The following is a 27,281-nucleotide window of genomic DNA, read 5'->3' as shown; positions in this document are numbered from 1 at the left end:
GGCTAACAGCATGAAAAATTCCTTCAACTTGCCTTTATTATATCGAATGATCAGAAGTCTTCTAAAATTAGAAGAGCATCCATCGAGGTACGTTGTCCCTTAAATGGCTTAAATAAGTGTACAGTGTACATTCATCGATTAAAGAGAACTCGTAAAGTGCTTTACAGATACGACGATGGCACTCTTGTGAAAGCGAGATGATTTTCTAAATTGAAAACAAAATTGCAAAGAATTTTTCAAGATAAATTTCATATAAAGAATACAAAGAACAAATATATTACAGTATTAAATCAACGATAATCTTTTCAGTATTTTTCTGAGGATGTAACATAGAATAAATAATATTTTTGTTCCAATATTCTTTAAATACCCGTTAATAAAAAAAAGTACCTTTTCGCTTCCACAGTCGTACCTCCAAATTGAAAACGGTGACTTTCATTTAAATATCTCGGAGAATTAGTACCAAGAGAGAGTTACGGATTTTGGTCTTACCGCCATTGCGCGCCAGGCGGTCATCTTTTAAGTACACTTTAATTCGATTAATGTGTATGTAACCATAAATATCTCGAAATTCGCATAATCACATTAATGCAATCACGATTCCATCGTATACTCCAACCTTTCGTGTCGACCATATACACGTTGTACATATGCGGTTTCACAATCTGACACACTTGAACCAATGTTATTAGTCAAATTATACAAATTACTCTGCCATATTACACGAATTGCGAATTTCTATACAAATTTCTGTTCGTCTGAACACATTTAAAGAAATAGAATTTATATAGGGATTTGTTTCGCCTATTACAAATTGTAACAAGTGCTCTACTTAATAAAAAATCGCAGTCTAATAAATATCATTGCAAGTATAATATTAATAAATTTGCTGATAAAAGAAACGAAAGCTTTTATAGGTGAATTTTTTATCTTATTTGACGTTTGAAAAATTATGAAGCTGTAGAAAAGGAAATTTATGGCGTATAACTTGAAACTTGTAACTAGTCGATTTACGAATATTATTATTTAGTAAATTATTATGTAAGAGGGCCCTAAAAAAGTAGCTTTGCACCAAAAACCCGCGCGATGACCCTCGAAAAGGATAGCAGAGAGTATACATGCGCACGTACGAGTACTTAAGCGTTGAGTTTGGTAATAAGTTCGTTCGCCTCTGCCTAGCGTATGCATTTTAGAACGTTTCGGAGAATATCACAAAAATGTTCGCAGAATGTAAAGATACGCGTATTTGAATTCTTTTTATGAAAGATATATATCTTTATATAGAGAAACAGGATAAAAAAGTTATTCCTTGATTGTAGATAAATGTTATACGAATGTAGTAACGCTCAACGTAAGCTCATTACTCAACCTAATAGAAGAAATTAGAATTGTTTGCTCTGCAACTTCGATTTCGTCGTTCCAGTAATTTTCGTAAATTCTCGATAAACTTCGACTAATTCTGACTAGCATTAGCGTAAATCTACACTGTTATAGTTTCCATGCTGTGTCATATACTATCTACGATCGAGAACAGCGTAGAAAAGAAATTTCGAAGTTTGAGTATCTGCCAACTAATGCCTTGACGAGTAGCTTTTCAACTTTCGATCGAACACGCGCTTGATAAACGAAGGAAAACCGAGCGATAGTATTTGTACTTGCGACCCTGTCGAACTGTTGTACAATATGTACAAGAAAAAAGAAACGCGAGTCAGGTATATTAAATCGGAACCATGCGAAACGTAACTACGATAGTATGAAAATAGGATAGAATTTATATCGTTCTCATATCGTCCCAACTGGATGATCGATTTAAACGAACCTATTGCGATAAAATCGCACGCTCTTTGGATTCACTGAGAATCGTACAGAGAAGCAATGATAGAAACGCGACGATTAGTCGCATTGAAATTGCATCACGACCGGGCGATAAATGGTCCTGTGAAAAGCGAAAAAGCTCCGACCGACGAGCCGGCTGACGTGAAATAAAGTACAAAGCAAATGAGGCACATAACGTTAAACTATGTTCACAGCGTAGCATCAAAAATTCGAACAGTACGATCTATGAATATCCTAATATCTTCGGAATTGCATTCAGAAGATTAGCAACGAAAAAGTATGTTCGTTAAAATAGCTCAACTCGCAGATGTTTCATAAACTATCCTGCAAAATTGCATTATCATCTATGATAACATAATCGTCCAAATAAACCATCACCAGCTTCCCGAGTCGCTGTTCGTCGCGAAGGAAATCGATCTTGAGCGAAATTCTTGAAATTCCTCGTTGGGTCGCCCGAAAGGTATCATCGAGGAAAGCTCTCAACGCGTTTGCCGATCATCGTCGTTCCTTATGTCGATTGTCTGCGTGTCAACAGGTTGCAACGGAAGATCCTTGTGCCAGTCGAGGAACGTGAAGAGGCAAGAACGCGACATGTAGCGTTTCGTATGAAGTGCGTGGACGGGACAACAGAGTGTCAAAGACATCGCAGAAGCGCGCGAATCTGAAGCTAGTGGGCTTTGTAGGTGTCTTTATTCTGGTAGCCCTGCACATAGCCGGACTGATCGGGCAGGTCCTTCCGACCAGCGATTCCTTTGCCTTTACCACTCTCGTCGAAACGTTGTTTATGAGAGCCTGTGTATTTACTGACGTCTGTGAGTCTGTCCACTGTAGAAGCCGCTTTGCCCGCCTGAAAAATGGTTAGTTATATAGATAGTGTAAAAATAAAGCAACATAAAGCAATATGATAAAGCAACATATGGTACATATATCGCAAACCTATTTTTACTGTCTCTGATATGGAAATTTCACTTTTATAACTGCAACTACGTGGTATCGAAGGATATAACAAGTCGTTAAATTACTTACGTATTCATCTACGTTACTCAATTTGAGAATAAAAACTTGGAATGAAAAATCTAGCTCTAACAAAATCGCTATATGGATTTTTCCAGCATATTCTCGAGACGTTTAACACAGATGGACCTAATTAAGAAGAAGGTTACTCGACGATTATATGATACGTAGGCGAGAATTTAAGACACATCGCTGACAAATTATATTCAGAGGTCAGGTGTAGCAATATCGTAAATCTTCAATGTCGATATCGTGACGAACAAGGTCGCGATAAGTAAATGGACAAACTACCGCTGCTTTAGATTCATTTATGAAACCATCGAAGAAACTTGTTCTCATCGATTAAATTATAAACTATGAACCTGACCGTGTTCGATGTTAGTCGTTTCTCTAGAAGTAGACTATAGAATGAAGAAATTTCTGAAGCGTATTTATGTACGAGACTTACTACAGCACCACCGGTAACTCCGGGTGGCCCACAGTTGGCCATTTTCTTCTTCATCTCTGCTAAGTCAACCTTCTTATTTTTAGCCAGTTCTTCCAAAAACGCTTTGTACTGTTCAATACCCAATTTCATTGATCTAAAAGCAGAATCAATTCCTCGTCAACATTTCGGACACTGATCCGTTTATTATTTTGTTGAAATCTACGATACCATTGAAGAAGATGAATATCTTTTCGTAATTATCTTTTCAAATAATCATTTAGACGATTGCTTCGTAAGATAAATTACTTTAAAACATCATACATACGTATGTAAAACCTAAATGTACATTAACGTACACATACTGGAAGACTAATATTTCTGAATAACAAATATATAATACATATAGAAAATACATAAAATATATAAAATAAGAATAGCAAATTCTTCCTCAGAAATCTGACTTTTAATCTGAAAAAATGCTTCGAAAGGTAAATAATCGATGAATTATTATTATTCCCATCATCGGTATTCTCGTACTTGTGTTTCTTAAAGTAAATGCCCGTATCAGTGGTAGTGATCTTCTTTCCATCGATCACCTTCGCTTGTTTCATCCATTTGTCGCTCTGACTCAACGTGATCAGTTTCCCGTCGCTTTTTGGGTCACCGAATTTCGAAAACGCCTTAAAGCTTGCCAAAAAGCTTGCAGGCTGCGTGGCACTGGGACTGCTAGGCGCCGAACTTCCACTTTCGTCTTCGATCTTCAAATTTGCTGCCTTGTTAGTCACTGCTTCTTCGGCTGACTTCTTACTCGCATCGTTCGTCTCCGCTTTCGTTTCAACTTCAGCGTCGCTTTTCTCCGCCTGAGCATCGTTCTGCTCTATCTTCGTGTCGTTTTTCTCAGTTTCATTGTCCGTCTTCTCGGCTTGCATATTTGCGCCTAAAATATCATGAAGAAATTAGGGGATGCATGATTTGAAACAGTTGACGCTAGAACGAAGATCCACCGATTTGGTAGACTCAGCGTGAGAAATGCATCGTGTAATGGAAAGCGAGCGAATCAGGGTCAAGTTTGAGCAAAAAACAGCGGCTCTAAATGTATCTACACGCTATTAACATCTAGGTAGACATATCGGCGACGTTTTGAGGTCAAGTAACGCGAGCTATCGGTTTAACATAATTCTCGTAGGCGGCTCGGTGAAATTGACACTTATGAGCTAATCAGCGATCAAACAGCGTTCCTTAATCCACGCAAATTACGCACGATTACATAAACTTCTTTCTGAAATCTGTTCTATTAATTTCGTTATTTAATATCTATCCAATACAATTTCGTTGATAGAATCGATACCAGTTGCGCCTCTTGGAATAATCCATTAGCCGATCTTATCGACGTGTTGCAAACAATGATTCTCGATTGAGTTAATCAATACAGAATTTCTGTGACGAAACAGGTTTTTGAGACTCGATCGGCTATCGGGAATAGTTGTACTCTTCCATATTGGTTTGCTTTACGTAGACAGTATTGTGTCTCGAGGCATTGTTGCGAATAAAGGAGGCAAAACTACAATAGAACGACTGCAGCTCTTATTTGACTTTCTATATTCCGAGGGAAGCAGCATTCTCTGATAAATCATTCGGTTTTATCGTCATTTCAGTTAAGACACCTCGTTGTGTAAATGACAGGAATGAAACACTTTGTCTTTTGGAAAATGATATCTTGGTAGCCCATTTCTTTGATTACCGATCAAACTTTTCCTATACACCTCGTATACAGTGGTATAAATAGGGAAACATTTCTAAATATAAAACATTATGGACATTTTTATCTGTATCTTTTTCTAAATATAACAAGATCTAGAAGATATACTTTGAGGCTCCATAAATATAGAGTAACTTTAAATGGTGTAGCTAGACAAAATGATCGGAGCTGTCCTTAAGTTGAATTTATTTAACGATGAATCGTCGATCGATCAATAACTTATCGATAGAAAATTTCTTACGTAAAAATTTTGAAAAGTTTCTGATACATTGTACACCTTTTATTACACGATGTTCCTTTCTATGGAAATATCGAGTTAATAAAAACCTTCACGTGCTTCTCTCAAACCGTAAAGTATCGAAAAACGAAGCTAATATTAGCGAGGCTAATAGAATCGTAATTTATCTGAAGCTATCCGCAAACATTCTCGCGTTCATAACAGTTTGTTAACGGTTTATTATTAACAACTACACACACCGTGCAATTCAGGAAACAACCTTACCCGTACGTTAATCTAATTGAATCCATCGTTCATTTTCCATTTGTTCAAAGGCGACGAATTATTTCGCTGATTTCATGCTCGTCGATATCGTCGACAGTTTATTTACAATGAAACTTCGTTTATATTTCAGCGAAATGTTAATTACTGCTTGGTTAATGGTCAGGTAAATTCGTCTTTGCCCGCATGGGAACGGTACAAACGGCAGAAGGTCAACAACAAGCTGGAGAAACGTTGTTATTTCACGACTATAAATAGAGATTACGACGACATTCGTGTTAGCGCAATTAGCAAGGAACAGGAAGCGGGGAGCGATTGAGTAATACCGATCAGGTGTCGAATGAGCGCATTTTGTGTACTAAGGTGAGGAACAGACACGAATCTCTATGACACTGGCCTTTGTTCTCGTCGATTTTTCTGCCAAATAAACAATTTTTAACGATTAGACTGCTTAAACTGTAATAAAAGTACGAGAACGTACAAAATGTCTATGATACGCAAACGTACAGAAAATATTCAAAATACAAGATCCAAAGAAAAATCTAATGTCCAAAGTAAGCGATCCTAAATAAAATATATCCAATCCAAGTCCATGATCCAAAGAAAAATCGAATATTCAAAGTAAACTCGTATTAATATTTAGAAATTTATCGCATATGAAATAAATCGCTATTTAAAATCCATTTCTTTACCTATAATTATAAAAACACGATTTACTATAAAAATCCAGTCTATCAAGAACTACGAAGACATTCTACGATAAAAGATAGATAATAATATTAATATTGCATTATGAACTCACCGTATCAATTAGTACCCGAAGTAGAAGTCGAAGGAGCGAACCTAATTACGCGCAATGGCACCGGACGAAGAAGAACAAAAATGTAATCACTGCTGCATCATTCTGCAGACTAAACGAATTGTCACGATTAATGAAAATGATCGATCTATACGACTGATAAGACGTTGATTTGCTCGAAAGGATTTATCGCGAGAGAGGAACGAGCCGACTGGCGACGGAAGGGAACAGAGAATACAGAACACTGGAGCCGCGGTTTGTGTACAAGCTGAAATGCTGTTGAACGCAGGTTTCAGCTAGGAATCTGTGCCGTAGGGCGCATGTGTTATATCGATCTCCTCGTTCAACGGAGCACGCAGTCACCCTTCTCGATATATCTTTGAAACTGCGTTTCACCCTTGGCTGCAGCCGAAATGAGACCCGCGGGGGTCCCATTCTAACAAAACGCCTCGTCGAACGATCAGACTATTAAAATCCTCGTGAGTGATATTTTCAGCCTGTCTAAAGTTTAGCGATAAACTCGATGTCTGATAAAATTGAGAAATAGATGGGAAATTTCACGAAGCTGGTAATAATAATTATTGACTCGTTAACGTTGACGAAAGTCGACCATTATAACAGCCTTCTAAATTGTTTCGTTATTTGGTAATTCAGTATTTGTTAAATAAAATTGCCAAAGAATTTTATAAGAATAAAAGCATAGATAGGAAATCGCTTCTTTCGCTAGGAGTTCCCTAAATTGTTTCTTTATTATTCATTTTCTATATACAGTAATTGTATATTTTGTTAATAAATAGAAACTAGTTGCAACTTGGACGAGACTCTTGGCAAGCGAATTTCCTATGTGACTGCATCGTTATATTTGATAACAGACTAAACACGCGATTCCGACATATACAACGAAACGAACTCGTTTCTCTTTATCTGTAGCCAGTAAACGTTCGTCGATGTCGTTCTCGTTCGTATTCTGGAAAAGCTGTGCGATGCTCGTTATCTCTGCTCGGGATGCCTTATTCGCTTTTATATTTGGTCATTACGTCAACGATATTACGACAAGCATCGAAATAGCCGAGTCGCCGCTCGACTAAGGGAAGCAAACCGAACGAATGAAATTCGTGTCGATATTATTTAAAAGGGCCTGAGTGGTTTAGAGAAAAATTGGTCGAGACACACTTTGATATTTTATCTATCCTCATTACCAATGTACAATCGAACCATTTGGCGTTAAAAATGCTAATAATTACAACGTTGTGCTGTTGTACGTCGCTAAATATATGAATAAAATGATTATAATTGGAATAACTGATTATAAATTGAATTCCGTTTCTTTACTTGATGATGATAATGCGTTAGGGCGATTAGTAGAAGTGGTCACCTTTTCAGCTAATTTATTGCCACACACCACCGTGCAACCCCTTCAGAGTATTCACGCACTGTATTGATTCTTGAACTTCGTCGGGTTGAACACCGGATTTCTAGTGTATTTTAGTCGCGTTCATCGCCGCAATTCCAGCCTGGATGAGACTGAAAACGAAACTGAACTTCCTCCACTACTGCCGCCAACATCATCCCCACCTACACCAGTAACACCTTCAACTATACTCGCCACTTCTATCACCTACTTTCTTCTTCTACGCATAAAAATCTTTATTATTCATTGTCCATTAATCATTCATTTTATACAATATATTACTTGTTTCTCTGTTTGCAATGGCAAATTATCGCGATATAATCTATAACCTCGAGTGTTTGCTTAATGTACGCGATGTATGTACTCATTCAGCGATATGATTAGCGATATTCAGCGATAATATCGAAGAAATATACAAATAATAGATAATATTAACGTCTATCTGTATAGGTTTCTACAAATGTTGGAACTTTTATTATGCAACATGAAGCAATACGGATGTAGTGTAGGCATAGTAGGCTTAACCATTCGTCGGTTTTATTCCATCAATCTATTCCACGATTACAAACCCAAAGTTTAATATTAAGGTTCCATCAATCACAGCGGATAAATGCTTCCGTCTAAAAACTCCTGTGTATACACGAAATCGACTTCTGGCAATATCCTTGACCTGTTCCCATGGGTCCCAGAGAAGTCTGAAGTTGACTTTTGTACATTCAAGTAGTATGACTCAATGACGCGGTCATACGACTTGCTGTGGCTATCCCCACCATCCATAGGATTCTACGAAACATACAGGTATAGAAAACGTACGCATAAATGTTTGATCGCGAAATGACAGATCGTTAACTAGTTACGCGTTATGACCCTCGAGTCGCTATGAAAATTATGGATTACCCCTCTCTATATCGAAGCGTGCACTTACATATAGTTGTCGATAAATAAGTAGCTGCGCTAGGGGCTCTAGAAGCGGATTTTTCCAGTCAGCGACCACTTATCTGTTAGCTAATGATTTACACACTTCGCCAGTTGTTCATTTACTCGATTCCTCGTTGCATCCATGTAGAAGATGATTCTCTAATTTTGATTTTCTTAATCATCGAGTAAAAAAATAAATGAGAAGTTATAATGCAAAACCATATGCATTTCGCTTGTCAACTTACTAAACGACAGACTGCGCTGGGTACGCGTGTGTGAGAAGCGCGCGTGAGCGAAGGGCGTTCCTATCGGTTACTTATCTGGCGGCTACTTAACTGTACTAACGACTATACTGACTTACAGCTATACAACATCAATTGGGCATAGGTTAAGCGTCGGTAAAGTGGGTGAATTATTAATTATGATAATTTACTATCATTATACGATTTATGAAACGAATTTTCATTATTACCTCGTGTCAAATGTCACGGGAGAATCTTGAAATAAATATGTATAGCACTTGAAATGCATGTCGTAATAAGATTCTTTGCGGAGTGAAATTCGTGACAATGTGACAATTCTAAATTTGATCGAAGGTCTTGTTGCACGATGCATATAAACGATGTCGCTTGTTGCTTCATTGTAGGCAGATTACAAACGAAACAAACTTGTTCGATTTACGGATGAATTACGTAAGTACGTAAGATGGAGAAAATAGGCATAATCGATAATAGAATAGATTTTTTTAGGGAATGACAGATCGAGCACTTTTTTTTATTGTGTTAATAATTCTTTAATTTTTTTATCTTTAAATACAAGTTGCATCACAGTCGAGATATTCGTTTGTGGTTGCATTACGCTAAAATTCTAAAAGTTCCAATACCGTATATATTTTCGAGGTGGACAATTTCTCTTAAACTTTGAATTTACAAGTTATTTTCAACTTCAAAAAATTAAAACTGTTTTCAATTTGAGATTGATCGAAAAATACTTACACTGACGAAGTATGGAATGAACGTGACATTGACTGGGACTTTGCGTCTCAAGTTCTGAAATACCGACCTGGAAAAAGATCAGAGTGTTTCTTACGGCCTCTGCGATTTGCTACGGCAAACATAGGAGCTACATTGAATTCAATCTTCACGGATAATAAAGTTAGTTGCTACAAGAAGATCTTCATTTGTTAATAAATACCTTATCAAGTTAGGCAGATAGGAAAATCCTTCTCTGATAGAGAACGTTAAAATCAGTGTTAAATTTCTAAGCCGGTATGCCAGCCACGAAATAACCTCGCCGTGACAAAATGCTATACCGACAATAGGTATAGCACAATACTGTCATCCCCTGGTGAAATGCGAAATTACAGTGTACATCTAATAACAATTTGTTATTGCAAAAATATAACCTATTTATGCACATTATCTAATTTAATGATTATAAAATATATGATAATTATACTTAACAGTATCATATTGACACCACTTGATATTTTAAAACATATTAAATTTGTATGTTTATACTACAGAGAATGCTACATATTAGTCCACGTAACGTTTCACAGATTATAGTAAACATAACCAAAAAATCGCCTCGTTTAGTATATTGTTTAATGTTTAGACACACATGTTAAAAGAATATTTTATAATAAATTAATATATTCGTAGGTAAAATTTTAGTAACCATATTAAGATATTAGATAGAAAATACAACTATTTTTATACTTTCAATTATATGAAATTCTTAATTCAATATTTTTGAGGTCTAAGAATTGTGTATTTTTATAACATGGAACAGTGCGTAAAAAAACCAAAATTAGATACAAGTATAAAGGAAGGAGAGGCAGAAATTTTAGTTGACAATACAAACGTATTTTATAATCCTGTTCAAGAATTTAACAGGGATCTTAGCGTAGCTGTGTTAACAACTTACATAAAAGGCATAAAGAAGCAACCAACAGAGACAGGCACGGAAAAACAAGACGGAATTGTCATATTGGAAGCTTTATCTGCTACTGGTTTACGTAGCATTCGGTATGCCAAAGAAGTGAAAGGCATAAAACAAATCGTAGCCAATGATATTTCTGCCAAGGCAGTTGAAAGCATTAAAAATAATATACAACACAATGGAGTCGAAAATCTTATAAAACCGAGTCACGAAGATGCAACATTGCTCATGTATCAAAGTAGAAAGGATAAGTTTGACGTAATAGATTTAGACCCATATGGTTGTCCTACAACGTTTCTAGATGGTGCGGTACAATGTGTATCAGACGATGGATTGCTTATGATCACAGCTACAGATATGGCAGTATTAGCTGGTAACTCTCCTGAAACTTGTTATCTTAAATATGGAGCTATCTCTTTAAAATCTAAAGCATGCCATGAAATGGCACTAAGAATATTATTGCAAAGTATTGCTTCACATGCAGGGCGATATGGTAGATACATAGTACCAGTACTTTCTATAAGTGCTGATTTTTATATAAGAGTATTTGTTAAAGTATTTTCCAGTCAAATTAAATGTAAAGAGAATGCAACTAAAATTGGAATGGTGTACCAATGCACAGGTTGCGAAAGCATCAACACTCAACCATTATGTTATAAGAAGCCTAGTGGAGGCTACAAATTAGCATCTTTACCTTATGTGGATCAACTTTGTAAAATCTGTCAGCATAGGCAACATGAAGGGGGACCGATATGGTTAGGTCCTTTGCATGACCAACATTTTGTATCTAATCTTCTATGTAATTTAGACGAAATGAAGTTGGCAACATTAAAAAGAATAGAAGGAGTTTTAAATGTTATTCGCGAAGAATTAGACGTTCCATTATATTATACTCTTAGTCGTTTAATGTCTACAATCAAATGTATTACACCGTCGATGTTAACATTTCGATCAGCATTATTAAACGCAGGATATTGTGTATCGTATTCACATGCCTGCAAAACATCTGTAAAGACGGATGCTCCAAATGAAGTTATATGGGATATTGTACGTGCATGGGAAAAAAATAATTCCGTGAAAAGAGATAAACTATCAAATGATAGCCCCGCGATAAGAATATTAAAGACACCAACGACAACAAACGTTTCGTTTGATATACATCCTCTGGCCAATCCATTATCTAGGCAAAACAAGCTAACGCGATTTCAACAAAATCCTACGATCAACTGGGGCCCTGGTACGCGTGCAAGAACAAGAATAGACTTAGAAAATGGAGTAGAAAATTCGAAAAAGATAAGAAATCAAAATAAAAATTCCAGAAAAGAAAAACCACGATCAACAAACGACATTGAGAAAATAAAGCCTTTATAAAGATGTTCATATCTATTCTTGTACCTATACCGTAAATTTTCATGAAAAATACAAGTGTATATAAACGAATACTCAGTCATTAAATTTTTTCATTCATAAAACATACATTGTACGTGTTTTGTAACACATAAAATTGTATATAGGGATATATTGATAATTTGGAATTCAATATTGTTTTTCTCTTCACATTCTGTAATGAAAGTGTTTCAGTGTTTACATTTGAAATCTTTAACGAAGTAAAATATGAAATTAACAGCAATGCTAATGGAAAAACACTTACATGTTTGTAAAGCAAAATTAAAATTCTAAAGACTGAAGTAATGATTAACAATCTAATGCTAAAGTATACTTACAAATTAAGTAACTTTCTTAATAGAACTACAAAGCATCAACTACAAACACTACAAGTAAACAAAGTCTATCGAAAGAAAACAGAATCCGTATACATTAATCTCAAAACTTTCAAAAATGGAAATTGTAAAAATATTTGGGAAACTTACGAGAAAATGTTTTTCAATATATGTAAAATAGTAAGAGAAAACCATTAATAAGACAAACAAAAGAAAGAAATTACATTTTGCAAAAGAATATTATTAATAAAAATGGTATATTGTTATATTTCTGAATGATAGCAGAAACATCTTTAGTTTGGATGGACATACTTAATTATATCTGTACTAAAGTGAAAAACAAAACTTACGTCCATCAGTAAAATACTATCGTTTAAGATAAATAAATATGTTTATACTCGTGATATATATTTTTAAAGAATCTAAAATAAGTCACAAAAAGTTTAACTTTGAAGACGTAAATTTTATCGAATATTTATAAGCGAGAATTAATAGAAGATCAAATAATTATAATAATGATTAATGAAATTGATAATGCTATGACAAACTATATTTCTTCTATTGACATAAAGAAATAAATTAACTCATATTTATTTATTGTGAAATTAACTTGATTTGACTATTGATGATTGATTATTTTAAATTGTGTGTGTATGTAAAGACATACTAATGTTAATACAAGGTACATAGGATACACCATATCGGGCAAAAAAGCCATAGTGAACATACTATGTAAGATACATGTATGTAAACATTTTTTTATGTAGCATCATGATAAATAATATTAGATCATTACTACATTTCATTATAAGGATGGATTCTCATGAAAAGAGTGTCATTAGGGTATTGTACATGCATGCATGGGCATGCATTCATTACAGAAATGCAACGACACTAATGGTTTTGTGCAAAAACCACAGGAAACTTGAAAACGACCACCATATTGGTGAACTTGCCGAAAAGCTCGATTTCGATGATTTTGAAATATGTTCTGAACATTCTCTATGAGGTATATATAAAATAACATATAAAATATATGCATGTGTCCGTATTTTATATACTGTTGAATTATTTTCTAGCTTTGCCAATATTCCTAATTCTTCGTTTACAACCTTATTTTTGCTAATGTCGTTTGCATACTGAATCATTTAAGTTTATGCATAACCTTTTTACGTTTCTGTGTATATCTTATCTTAAACTGTTTAAACAAAACGAAATTGAAACAAAGATATAGACAAAATGAAAAGCCTGAAATTACTGGTTGGGAACGACCCAGTATGCCGATTAATACTGTATTATCTTACAATTAATACCTTTGTTATATAATATCATATGATATTCATTTGCAATAATTTTTATAAAATCAATTTGCATATTCATAAAGGAAGATACATTATACATTATATACCAAATCAACCAACAGTATAATTTTAATTATATAATAATTTGCTTCATATCAGAAGACTAACATACATATGATATGTAAGTTGTTAAGTGGGGGGAACTTATCTTAACATTTATAAATTCAGTTCATTCTAATATGTGAATTTTAGAGTGATTGATATAGCATGTTGCAGTAACAACTGTTAAAGGATGGCTGTACCTATGCATACTTTAAGTAATGGACAAAAAATCCCTGTCTTAGGACTTGGTACTTGGCAAGCTGGAGTGAGTATTTTGTTTAAAACTAATATATGATAATGCACAGATGTACGAAAGTATCGGCCAAATCTTTTACTTTATATTCTAAAAGAGACGTTTGACAGATTTCTAGTTAATATAAAGTATAATAATAGATAGATATAAAGTATATAAAGTATAGATAGATATAAAGATAAAGTATAATAAGATATTTGAAATAAAAGAAAACAATGTAAAAAATAGTTATTATTTGTCATTTACTGACAAATTTACTTACAAAATTATTAAACTGGTATGTTTGAAAGTTCTTTATCGTATTGTAAATTATTACATATCACTATATTATAGTCAGGTTCTCTCCATTAATAATGGAGAATGATGAAAATGGAGAAAAACACAATAACATTATATGACACGACAAAATAGTGGTTTTAAAGCTTTGAATTATTCATAGATCTCACGATTTCAGCAATTAAAGTATTTCTTTTAACAGGAAGGACCTTACAAAATTTTCTTCACAAATCTCAAATGTAAATTTTTTAAGATCGGACAGAGTATGATAATATATATACCACTGAATGATAATTTTTTCATGTAAATTTTTTAAGGACAATCCAGGTGTTGTTGAACAAGCAGTGCGAGACGCGGTGGATGCCGGTTACAGGCATTTTGATTGTGCTTATATCTACTGCAATGAAAAGGAAATTGGCAAAGCTCTACGCGATAAAATTGCCGAGGGTGTGGTAAAACGAGAAGATTTATTTATCACGACAAAGGTAATTTTCTGCCTAATGACAAAGTTTCTAGGCATTAATTTTGCTACTAACTGTTGAAGTAATTACTTCAAGAAAAACTCTACACCTATTCTTTTACCACTGTTACGAAGAGAATAGAATTTAGTGATACAAAAAATTTGATCTATATTATTGTGCCCTTGTATATAAATTATGTTTTGGATTACAAGATCTAGAAACAAAAGAGCTATATGTAGATTTCTATTGTTGTTTCTTGTAGCCTTCAGCTAGAGCTACAAGGTTAACTTTTTGGTAATATACTTTGCTATAAATATATGAAAGTGCTCCCTATCATAGCTGCTTCTATCGTATTATAACACTGTAAGAGTGAGGATCTGGATCAGCATACACTATACTTATACTTATACCTCTATTTATTTCAATATATTTTTCTATTACAAATTCATCCACTCGTTATTCTATCAATCAACCTCAACACTAACTTTTTTGTACTTTCAGTTATGGAATTCGATGCACAGGAAAGAATTGGTAGTACCAGCGTGCAAAAAATCACTTGAAAATTTCGGATTTGATTATGTTGATCTTTATCTTGTTCATTGGCCCATGGGATTTGATGTAAGATTTCATAACTTGACTATGCATTCCAAATCTGTTGACCGGATTGTCTCTTAATCAGAGCTTTTTACTATTAGGAAATTAAGACCAATCAATTTCAGTTAGAACATTCTTTATTCCAAGCTGTAAATACGATATAATTTAATTTTAGTTTTAAAATGTGATATAACAAAAATAAAACTGTATATAAGAATCTGTATATAGATCTGTAAAAAGAATTATCATCCGAATGACTTTATTAATTCGTTTTTCCGTTCAACAAGTTGGTATCGACATAATAAGCTTGAAAAATAATTGAAAGAAATGATTGCATTATTTATGTAGAAACATTATAATCCTAGGAAAATTCTGAAGGTCTGTGGCCAGTCGATGAGAAAGGTAATCCCATGTATGGAGACGTGGATTATCTTGATACGTGGCGAGCTATGGAAGAATGTGTAAAGCTGGGATTAACTAAAAGTATAGGTCTTAGCAACTTTAACTCCCAACAGATCGATCGTGTTTTATCGATCGCCCAAATCAAACCTGTCATGTGTCAAGTGGAGTGCCATCCAAACTTAAATCAGAAAAAACTACGTGATTTCTGCACGCAACGTAACATATCTATCACGGCTTACAGCCCATTCGGTTCTCCTAAGCGTACTTGGGCGAAACCTGGCGATCCAGAAGTTACCATTGAAGCAGCAGAAATAATCGCGATTAGCGAAAAGTATGGGAAGACTCCGGCGCAAGTTGTTTTACGATACTTGGTAATGTGTAAATATATAAAAAGATGTTTATGAAACGAGCATTTTTTTAAAAGTAATTAATGCGCTGCAATGGACTTCAAACGTTTAATTGAAATAATTATTCTATCAATAGATCGACATTGGTACCATTCCTATACCTAAGTCTAGTTCGAAGGAACGTATTAAGGAAAACATCAATATCTTCGACTTTAAGTTAACATCACAGGAAATTGCAACCATCAATACACTTGACCGTGGAATTCGTATTTGTCCTGCTGCAGAGTAAGTAATATGCGGATATAGCGATTAAACGTGCATATTTCTTGTTTTTACATTTTAATTACAACAAAGTTTTACATTTAGGTTTAAGGGACACAAGGACTATCCGTTCACTATAGAATTCTAAAAGAGAAAATAGATTCACTATTTTACATAACTGTCTTATTCTATGAAATATTTCGTTAAGCATTTTGTTTTATTAAACGTATATTATATATATAAGAATATATATTCTATGTAATTTTCGTTCATGCTTGTAATTACTTCTATTTTTAATAAATCATTGTTATAAAAAGAACTACTGCTTAAAAAAATATATATATCTACCACCTTTCTTCAATATTCATAAACTAAGAATTCGAAATATATATCGTCATATTTCGTATATCGGCATAGGGTAACAAGTTATATACATAAGATTTATATTATTATTATCAAAATAAATGCTGTCTTCTTCGTTAACGAAAACAAAAAATAACCATTTGATAACATTTTGAAATATCATAATAATATTGAGCAATTATCTAATCTTGGCTAGAATTGTTTCGCGTCATCTTTATCGTTATATAATGATTTACTTAGAGTAGAATAGTATGAATAGAAGATTCAACGATACAGTTCAATCAGTTAGTTTCTAGAATATTGTGCACTTTACATCTGATTACAAGTGGCAGCGGAATTTTCTGACAAAAATTCACCAACGAGATCTACTGTTTTGACGACTTACTTAAAATCTATAATTAGTAATGGCTGAAATACCGTCTCTTGCGCTTTCCAATGGATATAAAATGCCTGCTTTTGGTCTTGGTACGTATCAGGTACGTATTTATACATATCTAAAGATAAGACGCAATAATCGAAGCAGATATCGATCGTACATTATGATTACATCTACGTGAAAAGTTTCAACAAATTCTTTTGAAAGCACCACTTGACCACGTTGCGTCGTTTATTCAAAATACTCGCACCTTAATTCTGACTCATTTTCGACGCAGTCGCATTGTACTATCGTTAAAAAGTTCCTTAAATTTGAGAAAAATATGATGGAATTGTTATTGATAAACTAAGAATGTCTACACGTTTATAGAAAATGTTAAGGCATAAAAATACATATAATGCATATAATGTATAAAGTAATATAATTGATTTATTTATATATATATATATATACACTATACTATACTATACTATATATATATACTATATACTTAACCTGAATATAATATATATATATATATATATACATAATTTTATATATATATTATATATATATATATAATATATTATATATATATATATAATAATATATATATATATAATAATTGCTTTATATAAATAAAGCATAATAGCAAAATATTCGTTATAACATTTAGCGAAGTAAAGTAATAATTTAAGTAAATCTCTAATGAAATTTCATGCTTTTAATTATAATTATATTAACAAAATGCAAATTTGCATAAATATCCGCAGCTCGGGTATTGATATATGTGATTTATACTTTTGATTCTATTCATAAAGATGTTCTAAACACGTTGTAACGGTTTACTTTTTAGATGTTCACTTAAAATGAGAGTGAGATATAAAATTTCGAGAGTAATAGCAGTAATAAAGTGGATTAAATTTTGTACCTTTCCAGTCCCGTGCTGGAGAGGTGGAAGCAGCTGTAATAGAGGCAATAAACCTAGGATACCGTCACATAGACACAGCGTTCTTCTATCAAAATGAGAAAGAAATTGGTCAGGCAATTCAAGCGAAGATCAAGGATGGAACTGTGAAAAGGGAAGATCTTTTCGTTACAACTAAAGTAATTAAATTTATTTAAAACTTTTAAATTTTATTTTTTATCAGAGATGAAGACATTTCATATAACATTTCTTACAGCTCTGGAATAACTTCCACAAAGAGTCAAGCGTAGTTCCAACATGTAAGAAATCTTTGGAAAATCTTGGATTAACTTATGTAGATCTTTATCTGGTTCATTGGCCATTTGCCTTCAAGGTTCGTTCTAATTCAATACGTTTTAATTACCTGTTTAATGGGCATTTTAAAAAATGTACTAAGTATTTTTTAGGAAGGAGACGATTTAATGCCCAGAGACGCAAATGGGGCACTTTTGATGTCGGATACTGACTACCTCGAAACATGGAAAGGGATGGAAGAGTGCGTGCGATTAGGATTAACTCGTAGTATCGGAATTAGTAATTTCAATCAGGAACAGATCACTCGTTTACTTGCTGTAGCCAAGATACTGCCTGTAAATAACCAGGTACAAATTGTTCTCTGCACTACTTGTGTAATTAATTCGCAATTAATTTAAAATTTATTACTTCCATTAGGTCGAAGTGAACATAAATATGGATCAAAAACCATTGATACAGTTCTGCCAAAAACATAATATCACGATAACCGGATATTCACCGCTAGGACAACCAGGTAATAGAGCGGGAATACCAACTTTCTTGGACAATCCAGTGTTAGTAGAGCTTTCTAAAAAGTATAACAAGACGACAGCACAAATTGCTCTAAGATATGTCGTAAGTAAATAATATCTAGTTATAATATTTTTTATCATTTTAGAGATAACTATCTTATTTAAATACTGTGTGGAGAGTACTATTTCATGTTCTGCGGTTATAGCTACTTTTGTATATATTTCGATATTTCGTTTAACGATAATGCAACCTACCATTCGGGCCATTTCCACCAGTAAAGATAAGTTTAGTAATAGACATACACATACGATTACACATATGAATACATTATACGATTACATACGTATGTATATGTGAATCGATCCTTTGCTCGTTAACACAGGCTATATCGCTAAAATGGAATTTACTAAAACATCGATCCGTTTATCTACAGACATAAAATTTAATTTTTTTCCATCGAAATATTCCAGTTGCAACAAGGAATCGCTATCATTCCGAAAACAGTAACACCGAGTCGATTGAAAGAAAATATGAATATATTTGATTTTTCCTTAACGGATGAGGAAATGGCCTCTATAGCAAAACTTGGCACGCATCAACGTGTTGCACGATTTGGAGAGTAAGCATCCCAATGGTCCATTAAATTGTAAATTAATTATTCTTGTTATTCTGCAAAGAGATAGTAATGTTATTTCTACTCCTTTTTACAGTGCAAAGGGGCATAAGTACTACCCGTTCGAATAATAAAAGTTTCATTGCAAACAAGTAAAATGACAGGAAATAGCTCATCAGATTCAGTATAAATTAATAGTAAGGTATATCCCCTTTGAACTTACATAATCCCACGGTGTAATTCGGTACTTGTTTGACCCTTATTTAGTCAATTAGATTTATTGAATGCCATGGAAAATTTCGATGCTCCGGACGACATGACATCATACGCTGTAATAATGTGGACACTGTCACGGACAAGACTAATCGCATTCAGCCAATGTTAACCTTCATTAAAGAGTGTATATACTGCGAGTAAATAAAATTGCATCAAAAGAAGAAATTGTCAAGCAGAAAGTATTTCATTCTCTTTTTTCCTTGTAGAATCGTTACAAAATGCGAATCGCTAATAACTTATTTAAATGGTTAGGACAACATTGAATAACAGAAATAAAAAAATAAGGTAGTTTCTGACTCTCGCAACGCAAATACATTTTTGCACTGCAGCGAAGCACGTACAATCAATATGAGAACAATTCTCGAAACTATAAAAGGAAACTCCTGTTTCAAGGATAGATGACGCAGTGATGATTATTGTTTCTGTAATCGTTCAAAATACTGTAAGCGGAAATACAATCAACGGGCTAGAACGAAGTTGAAGGTTGTTTGGAAAGATGTATTTTGAATGAAAATAGTATCTAACGAAATGAGAATGCAAATCCTATAGTATTATACATTTCATTTTCATAGTACCAACTTTTTATAGTCATATGAAAGTACTACTAATTGCTATGAAATCTAATATGCTTAGAACTCTAACATAGCTAATTAATTATAATATGTAAATTAATTCATATGCATAATAAATACAATCGTGTATACTTTCTGTAAGCACTGTAAATATACCTTTTTTTGTTCTCCATTGATTGCTTCGCATCTTTAAATAAGAGAACTTCGTAATATAGACTATAGAATTCTACAGTAGTGCTAGCCTAGATTAACAAAGATTCCATTCAAAAAAAAGACCATGTCTTATACTCATTAGGAATTCCGGAGCAGATTTCTTCAAGGCCAATAAACAACAGAGGCTCTTGTGGACGAGAGCCCTTTTTCAGCATAATTCACTTCACCAATAAGCAAAATTGCTTATTCTATATCTGCTCAACGCATCACATAAACAGAGTCTTTTACGCGCAAACATAATATTACCCAATAATTTTGCGCTGACATTTTGTCCACTATCGGTTCGCTAATCGGTTTCAACGATTTTTCGTTTCAAAAAATTTGAAAAATTTACCTGACAAGATATACCACATACGTAGGTACATGCTCTAACTCGAATTTCGTATCGCAATGTTTGGTAAATTCAAGCACGACCTTCGAGCGATCATTGTTACGGTAAAAGCGACACCTCGAAATTATTTGTTATTAGCCCATTGCCGGTCACGTATTCATTATATTGCCATTAAATGAACGAAGAAATTACACCATGAATCATATCGCCCAAGCGTAAGTTTCATAAACTACCGTGTTTGAAATGTTGTCTTTTTTCTTTGCAATACCAGTTTTCTCGGTGAAATAAACGCTACGAACATTGAACGCGATCATTAAATGGCTTTTATAGGTGGAACGCGAAATTTTCCAACAAAAGCAGTTCGCCAACTTGCAATAGATTGCTATCGTCATCAAACATCGCGTCATCCACGATGGTTCAGTGCGGTTCCTGGAGATCTAGAATGCTCGATAAGGTGAAAGAATGCCGCGATGCGATTAAGAACATGGTAGCCTTCGATAAGTCGCCAAACAGCATTAAAACTACGCGAACAGCCGGCAAACGCCCAAGCAATTCCTCCTTCCACACGAGAGCAACGACTTCTCTGTCCTCGATACCGGATGTCATTACGTTCAGCAGCATCGCGTTGAAGCATAAAGAATACGAAGACGTGCCGATTCTAATGAGAGACTCCATATTCAATTCGGATGAATCAGAGAAAGTGAACACGTCCGTGGAACCGATCGACCAAACTAACAATGCAAACGATTCGTTTAACCGCTTCGTTTCGATGGATAACATGATCAGTAATTCGTTGAAATCGTTCCTGGCGCTCGAGGAGCAGGTAAAAGAGGAATTTTTGGAACAGCACGTTTCCTCGATCAAAAAGAAAATTTCAGCGGAACCGTTTCTTTCTTATGCGGAAGGCAACGCAGAATTCATTTGGACAGATGACACAACGGAGGAGAGTTTTTTTGGTAAGGCATGGAATTCTCTAGAACACTTGGACACGGTCGATATCGGAAATCCACGTAGGAACTCTACATTTTATGAAGATCTTTGCCTGCACAATAATCGTACTTCTTCCCCGATTCGAAGTCATCCGTTTCAAGATTCTGGCTTTGAAAATAATTTCTCCATATAAGTTCTCACTTATGATTATTTATTGAATATTTCTTTTTTTTTATGTTTTTTATGTATTGAACCTTTTGTAAGTTTAGTTCGTATTTAGATCAATAAAGTTTATTACAATGAATATGATCACTTATATCAGTCTGATATACTCACATATACTGTGTCCATTCCTAACATTCCACTGACTGAACGTAAACAAAAATATCGTCAGAGTAATAACACCATTACTTGTTGATGACATTTTGGAATCGCGCACAATCAACGATACTTTCATTTAAATTATCCTTTAAGTAATTCTTTTGAACGTGAATTGTGAATCGATTACGTAACCAACCGTCGATTAATATTCATATGGGAAAAAAGTGTTAAAAATAACTTGAACGAGCGGAATTACAGTTTGAAACAAAAGCAGAATAATAATATCGAAATTTTTGAAATTATCGATTTCGTGAACGACCATGATGCTGGAATATACGAACGAATACAACGGTTCGTTTCTATCCTACGGGAAGCTTAAAGAAATATCAACCGTCTTAAAAGAAGGACAAACTATTCAAAGCAGGGTAATGAATTTTATTCTGACGATAATCAGCTATATAGTCCTAAAAATCAACGATCGAAGTCACCTCCATGAATTTACGGACATATTCGACGACAAATGTTTGCAAATCTTAAAAAACGACCTAGAAAACCTTATGCATTTCAAGACCAAATTTTTCAACTTGTTAATCTTGGAATTGTTATTGGAAACTGTCAAGAAAGAGAACAATTATCGAAACAGACGTCTTAAACTGAATGCGGTCGTGGATACGACAAATAAAGGATATAGCAAAGTGGTTCTTCAGAAAAAAATCAAGGTTATTGTAAAATTCTTAATTTTCCGAAAGGTAAAGACGTCTTCTTATCTCTACGATGAAAACAATACGTTCAATTGGTTTTCATACAAACAAAAAATTAACGTTGTACTTAACAACGAGATCAACCCAAAAGACAATTTTTTAATGATTAAAAATAATTTAAAGGATTATTGTAAAAAAGATATTATGAATTGTATTCTTTATAAAAGAAAAAATGAATGTACAAATAATGTGACGAATTTGACAAACTATACAAGTAAGGAACCTAAGTTTTACGAAACGTCTGTGTACTATACTTGTATCAGCGATCTCTGTACCAAATTCTATTGGTTGCTCTGGTATGGATGGCTGGCGATTTGTATGTATTATTGCTGTAAGCATTTTTTACCTGACGTTCTTAGATGTCGTACATCAATTAATCAGTAGAAAATAACACTGTGATAGTTTTATTTGCATATATTTATAAGTTAAGCGCGAATTCTGTATTATTCTGTTCAAATTGTTATCTACTTTTCCACATACATGCATGAATGCCACATACATGATATTAATCTAATCGATACATTTATCAATTATAAGATCGGTAAATCTATTTAACTTGGCCGATTATTTGATAGAAAAATGTATTCCGTAATGCGTTGCAATAATATAATCTATATGTTGCGTGATTTATTTAACAGAAGCATTTTATTCTATTTATTTCTACTTATAAATTTTTATTTCTATTTATAAAATGTGAAATATTTATCGAAGCAATAACGTAGCTGAATTCAGCTGGCACTGTTTTCAATACTGTGATATCAAATGTTCTGTATTTTTTATTTCTGCGATAGACCCAGAAAAACTATGTATAATCGAGCTTGAGCGCTCTCTCAGTTTAGTAATTATGTACGTCTCCTAAATATAAGCACGTATGTTTAATTATAGTAGTATATATATAGAATATAAGATATTTCTATTAATAAATTTTTCAATGCTAGATATGAGTTTAAACGTGTTCAACTGAGAAGTGTTCCTGCTGAAGTATTTGAACACTTATTGTTCATTCATATGCTCTCATAATAAGCTTATTCACGTGAGCTCATGCGTATTGTTCAACAAAACAGAAAATATCGATAATGTTTTTGTTTGTACCATTACTGCACATTTGAATAAGAATGAAAAACAAGTGTAAAAGGACCACGATGATCGATTTTAAATTAAATTAAATGTTATGAACACCTGAAGTATTTCAGTGTTCACATACTGAAAAAATATATATTCATACGTAAGTAAATATACAACATGCTATTCTTTCCTATTTATTGGTCCAGTCTTTGAATATAAACATTTTAAAAATACAATCATTGATCGTGATTAGATATATGTACTTGGAAATTATAAAAGTTTTAGAAAGTTGTCCACTTACCGACAAGTGCAATGATATTTTAAATTTTATTTAATATTCGAGAACGATCCATTTCTGTTATAAGAGTAACTCATTCATTCATCCTTAGTGATCAAGGGATTGTGAACTGTCCCTTGCTGCTCATAACGGACTCTGTAATTTTCCATAAGGCCCGTTTCTCGTAACGAATTTACCGGAGTCGCAACACTACGCTTCAAATTACAAATACATAGAAAACTTCCTCTATACAACACATAAGTTTTATTATGCAAGGTCGCGCACATATCAGAGGCTGCGAAACGCATGCGCAGAAAAATCTCGTAGAACAGGACAGTACACTTTTAGGGGTCCACAAGATAAAATTCTTCTTTGTATTTATATTTATGTATTTCTAGCTATAAAATTTATAACCTTTGCGTGAATTGCGTGAATTGCGTGAATACCTCAAATGCAACAAAATATTAGCATCTGAAAAATAGAATGCAGATTAAGATACATTAATTTCATACATATTTACACACATATTTTAAAATTCAGGTGTAAACATTCGCAGTCAAAGTATACATTTACAAATCAAATACAGCATAGAAGGATGAGATATTTTATTAATATTAGAAGAAAAAATTTTATGCTGGCTATTAGCTAGTAACGTGTAAGTTGTAACAAGAAATATATGATATTAAGAAAAGTATATTCTGTTTTCAACAGGGGTTTTCTAATCATTTAACCACGATCTATTTTTAAAATATATAAAACAAAACATAAACAAAACAGTAAATTACGCTTCATCCTCCGATATACGAGTATACGGGTCTGCCTCCGGTGAAGGGGACAGGGTACAAGGGTTAATGTAGGATATTTATAAAAGGAGCTGAGCGAATTTACCGGCATTGTGCTGCCGGCGCTACTTTGCGACAGTGTATCGAATATCAAAATATAATACCAGTGTTAAATACGTACCCTGTGTTTCAAGTAAGAAAGTTCGTATAAAACGTAAAAAATAATCAAAATGGTTCTAAACGTACCGATGACAAAATTCTACAACGGCAACGAAGTGCCGTCATTTGGACTTGGTACATGGAAGGTCAGTACTATTATCGATATAGTAATTAAACATCAAAGAATTAATCCTTTATTTTCAAGAAGAATATAGATAAAGTTGTTTACGATATATATGACGAATTTCTTCTTGCGCAACTGATTAATGAATTTCATTCGCAATGTTTTTATAATTTTCTATTTGAAATCTGCAGTATAAGATATCTGCAACATTGACATATCAATAAGATGTAATATGTTTCTATGATGTTCTCGAATTTTCCAAATGGATGAACGGTTTGCCCTTGTATCTAGAATGTAGTGGTTCTCTTAGTTGTTTTTATGACAACAGCATTATAACGTTTTCTATGTCTACATCTTCTGACATTTAATGAATTAAAATTTCAAATATGAGAATAGCAAACAAAATATTCTGAAAAACCAATCTTTCATCACATTAATATTTATAGAACTATTAGATCTTTCTATATTTTTTTATATTTGTGTTAACTAGATTTTATATGCTACCTTCATTATCTTTATACTTTGTACTTTCAACTTCATATGTATTTGTATCGATTATTTCCAATCAATAGAAGTGCACATTTAAACACATTTTAAGATAAGTTTATCAAAAATAATACACATAAATGATATCATATCAATTAAGACTTTAAGTGGAAAATAAGATTATATAACATGATTTTTATTTTTACTACAAATATATTTCTACTTTGTATATCTATTGCACAAGTTGTTGTAATTTATCTTTTTCAATTAAATAATAACTTATACATTTTTTAGTCCAAACCTGGAGAAGTTACTCAGGCTGTTAAGGATGCAATTGATATCGGATATAGACATATCGATTGTGCCCATGTTTATGGCAATGAAAAAGAAGTAGGTACTGCTATTAAAGCAAAGCTGACCGAGGGTATTGTGAAAAGGCAGGACCTTTTTATCACCAGCAAATTATGGAATACTTTCCATAGACCAGACTTAGTTGAACCTGCTATTAAAAAAACTTTATCAGATTTGGGTCTTGAATATTTGGATCTTTACTTAATTCATTGGCCAATGGCATACAAAGAGGGAGATGATCTTTTCCCAAAGAATGCTGATGATAGTCCTGCTCTTAGCAATGTAGACTATGTAGATACGTGGAAAGCTATGGAAGCTTTGGTATCTAAAGGACTTGCTAAAAATATTGGTGTTAGCAACTTTAATTCTGAACAAATAGACAGGCTACTTAAAAACTGCAGCATCAAACCAGTTACAAACCAAGTAAATATAAGTTTCATTCAATTTATAGTGATGTATAATGAATGCATTTTTATATTGAATAGTACATTTATAATGTATATAATTGTACATTTATAGATTGAATGCCACCCATATCTTACTCAAAAAAAACTTTCTGATTTCTGCAAACAAAAGGATATTCTTATTACTGCCTACAGTCCCCTTGGATCACCTGATAGACCATGGGCTAAGCCAGATGATCCAAAATTGTTAGATGATAAAAAATTAGGTGAACTTGCGAAGAAATATAATAAAACACCTGCTCAAGTTCTTATTAGATACCAGGTATATGCTAATATTTCATTCATGAACTATATTCACAGGTAAACATTATAATACAATTTTTATTTTTCTTTCAGTTGGATCGTGGTCACATAGTTATCCCTAAATCAGTTACAAAATCAAGAATTGCTCAAAATAGTGAAGTCTTCGACTTTAAACTTTCCGCAGAAGACATTGCATACATTGATACCTTTGACTGCAATGGCAGGATCTGTCCAATGTTTGGGTAAATATTTTTATATTTTTTACTCATGAATGTAATTCTTATAAAATTTGCTTTTGATATTGTCATTTGTATTTTTTTCAGCACGGAGCCCAGCCCTTACTATCCCTTCCACATTCCATTCTAAGCAATCGAATTAAGTTAAAAACCAATATGTACAAACTACTTTCATTGTAATCTTTACAATACTTTTTTCTTCTGTACATTTTCTAAGTGAAATTCGTATAAAATAAACTATACTCTAATAAATATATGTATACATTTATTTCCCATGCATCATATACTCAAAATTTTTT

The 27,281-nt window shown here is 33.3% G+C and overlaps 5 protein-coding genes, 1 long non-coding RNA gene and 1 pseudogene across 11 annotated transcripts; 5 read left to right on the top strand and 2 right to left on the bottom strand.

Annotated features, from left to right (window-relative positions):
- Window positions 1–18: 18 nt before the first annotated feature.
- LOC117240160 (tubulin polymerization-promoting protein homolog) lies at window positions 19–7,909 on the bottom strand. 2 transcript variants are annotated; one of them, XM_033506062.1, is made up of 5 exons: window positions 7,710–7,909; window positions 6,338–6,446; window positions 3,815–4,214; window positions 3,299–3,431; window positions 19–2,683 (listed from the first exon to the last, which is right to left on the bottom strand). In XM_033506062.1, exons 3-5 carry the CDS (start codon window positions 4,204–4,206, stop codon window positions 2,504–2,506), a joined length of 705 nt encoding a protein of 234 aa, XP_033361953.1. In that variant the 5' UTR covers window positions 4,207–4,214; window positions 6,338–6,446; window positions 7,710–7,909; the 3' UTR covers window positions 19–2,503. The 2 variants fall into 2 exon arrangements, with proteins under 2 accessions (XP_033361953.1, XP_033361952.1); XM_033506061.1 differs by lacking the exon at window positions 6,338–6,446 and having other exon boundaries at window positions 7,710–7,902.
- A 2,524-nt stretch (window positions 7,910–10,433) lies between these two features.
- Window positions 10,434–19,833, top strand: LOC117240164 (probable tRNA (guanine(26)-N(2))-dimethyltransferase). The gene is made up of 9 exons (XM_033506066.1): window positions 10,434–11,954; window positions 13,441–13,480; window positions 17,091–17,164; window positions 17,983–18,150; window positions 18,228–18,344; window positions 18,418–18,612; window positions 18,683–18,880; window positions 19,249–19,397; window positions 19,489–19,833. The coding sequence occupies exons 1-9, from the start codon at window positions 10,449–10,451 to the stop codon at window positions 19,520–19,522; spliced, it is 2,481 nt and encodes an 826-aa protein (XP_033361957.1). The 5' UTR covers window positions 10,434–10,448; the 3' UTR covers window positions 19,523–19,833.
- LOC117240154 (aldo-keto reductase family 1 member B1-like) lies at window positions 13,156–16,644 on the top strand. Of its 5 annotated transcripts, none has more exons than XM_033506052.1 (7): window positions 13,156–13,337; window positions 13,906–13,996; window positions 14,578–14,745; window positions 15,223–15,339; window positions 15,681–16,088; window positions 16,201–16,349; window positions 16,431–16,644. In XM_033506052.1, the coding sequence occupies exons 2-7, from the start codon at window positions 13,922–13,924 to the stop codon at window positions 16,471–16,473; spliced, it is 960 nt and encodes a 319-aa protein (XP_033361943.1). In that variant the 5' UTR covers window positions 13,156–13,337; window positions 13,906–13,921; the 3' UTR covers window positions 16,474–16,644. The 5 variants fall into 5 exon arrangements, with proteins under 5 accessions (XP_033361943.1, XP_033361942.1, XP_033361941.1 ...); XM_033506051.1 differs by having other exon boundaries at window positions 13,157–13,337; window positions 13,896–13,996; XM_033506050.1 differs by having other exon boundaries at window positions 13,157–13,337; window positions 13,882–13,996.
- Window positions 19,834–19,941: 108 nt separating the features above from the next.
- Window positions 19,942–22,017, top strand: LOC117240159. The gene is made up of 2 exons (XM_033506059.1): window positions 19,942–20,998; window positions 21,114–22,017. Exons 1-2 carry the CDS (start codon window positions 20,979–20,981, stop codon window positions 21,904–21,906), a joined length of 813 nt encoding a protein of 270 aa, XP_033361950.1. The 5' UTR covers window positions 19,942–20,978; the 3' UTR covers window positions 21,907–22,017.
- Window positions 22,018–22,120: 103 nt separating this feature from the next.
- LOC117240158 lies at window positions 22,121–25,132 on the top strand (annotated as a pseudogene).
- On the bottom strand, window positions 24,039–24,963 carry LOC117240166. Its single transcript, XR_004494637.1, has 2 exons — window positions 24,923–24,963; window positions 24,039–24,608 (listed from the first exon to the last, which is right to left on the bottom strand). It is a non-coding gene; the product is annotated as an uncharacterized LOC117240166 (long non-coding RNA).
- LOC117240155 (aldo-keto reductase family 1 member B1-like) lies at window positions 25,017–27,234 on the top strand. The gene is made up of 5 exons (XM_033506055.1): window positions 25,017–25,224; window positions 25,983–26,462; window positions 26,559–26,765; window positions 26,840–26,988; window positions 27,070–27,234. Exons 1-5 carry the CDS (start codon window positions 25,150–25,152, stop codon window positions 27,110–27,112), a joined length of 954 nt encoding a protein of 317 aa, XP_033361946.1. The 5' UTR covers window positions 25,017–25,149; the 3' UTR covers window positions 27,113–27,234.
- The last annotated feature ends 47 nt before the right edge of the window (window positions 27,235–27,281 follow it).

Source organism: Bombus vosnesenskii, unplaced genomic scaffold (assembly GCF_011952255.1).
Source record: "Bombus vosnesenskii isolate JDL3184/JDL3185 unplaced genomic scaffold, Bvos_JDL3184-5_v1.1 scf7180000014579, whole genome shotgun sequence".
Lineage (NCBI taxonomy): Eukaryota > Metazoa > Arthropoda > Insecta > Hymenoptera > Apidae > Bombus > Bombus vosnesenskii.
This window is presented reverse-complemented; position numbering and strand designations above follow the sequence as displayed.

What these genes read in the sequence shown, in the direction of transcription:
- LOC117240160 (XM_033506062.1), bottom strand. Translation starts at nt 4,206, where the DNA reads ATGCAAGCCGAGAAGACGGACAATGAAACTGAGAAAAACGACACGAAG. An exon ending in ATTTACTTTAAGAAACACAA is followed by an intron (nt 3,432 to 3,814) that starts GTACGAGAATAC and finishes TTCTGCTTTTAG; the next exon opens with ATCAATGAAATTGGGTATTG. An exon ending in GAGTTACCGGTGGTGCTGTA is followed by an intron (nt 2,684 to 3,298) that starts GTAAGTCTCGTA and finishes ACCATTTTTCAG; the next exon opens with GCGGGCAAAGCGGCTTCTAC.
- LOC117240164 (XM_033506066.1), top strand. Translation starts at nt 10,449, where the DNA reads ATGGAACAGTGCGTAAAAAAACCAAAATTAGATACAAGTATAAAGGAA. An exon ending in TTGCATACTGAATCATTTAA is followed by an intron (nt 13,481 to 17,090) that starts GTTTATGCATAA and finishes ATCTATAATTAG; the next exon opens with TAATGGCTGAAATACCGTCT. An exon ending in ATCTTTTCGTTACAACTAAA is followed by an intron (nt 18,151 to 18,227) that starts GTAATTAAATTT and finishes CATTTCTTACAG; the next exon opens with CTCTGGAATAACTTCCACAA.
- LOC117240154 (XM_033506052.1), top strand. Translation starts at nt 13,922, where the DNA reads ATGGCTGTACCTATGCATACTTTAAGTAATGGACAAAAAATCCCTGTC. An exon ending in TTGGTACTTGGCAAGCTGGA is followed by an intron (nt 13,997 to 14,577) that starts GTGAGTATTTTG and finishes AAATTTTTTAAG; the next exon opens with GACAATCCAGGTGTTGTTGA. An exon ending in ATTTATTTATCACGACAAAG is followed by an intron (nt 14,746 to 15,222) that starts GTAATTTTCTGC and finishes TTGTACTTTCAG; the next exon opens with TTATGGAATTCGATGCACAG.
- LOC117240159 (XM_033506059.1), top strand. Translation starts at nt 20,979, where the DNA reads ATGAATCATATCGCCCAAGC. An exon ending in ATGAATCATATCGCCCAAGC is followed by an intron (nt 20,999 to 21,113) that starts GTAAGTTTCATA and finishes TGGCTTTTATAG; the next exon opens with GTGGAACGCGAAATTTTCCA.
- LOC117240155 (XM_033506055.1), top strand. Translation starts at nt 25,150, where the DNA reads ATGGTTCTAAACGTACCGATGACAAAATTCTACAACGGCAACGAAGTG. An exon ending in TTGGACTTGGTACATGGAAG is followed by an intron (nt 25,225 to 25,982) that starts GTCAGTACTATT and finishes TACATTTTTTAG; the next exon opens with TCCAAACCTGGAGAAGTTAC. An exon ending in AGGATCTGTCCAATGTTTGG is followed by an intron (nt 26,989 to 27,069) that starts GTAAATATTTTT and finishes TATTTTTTTCAG; the next exon opens with CACGGAGCCCAGCCCTTACT.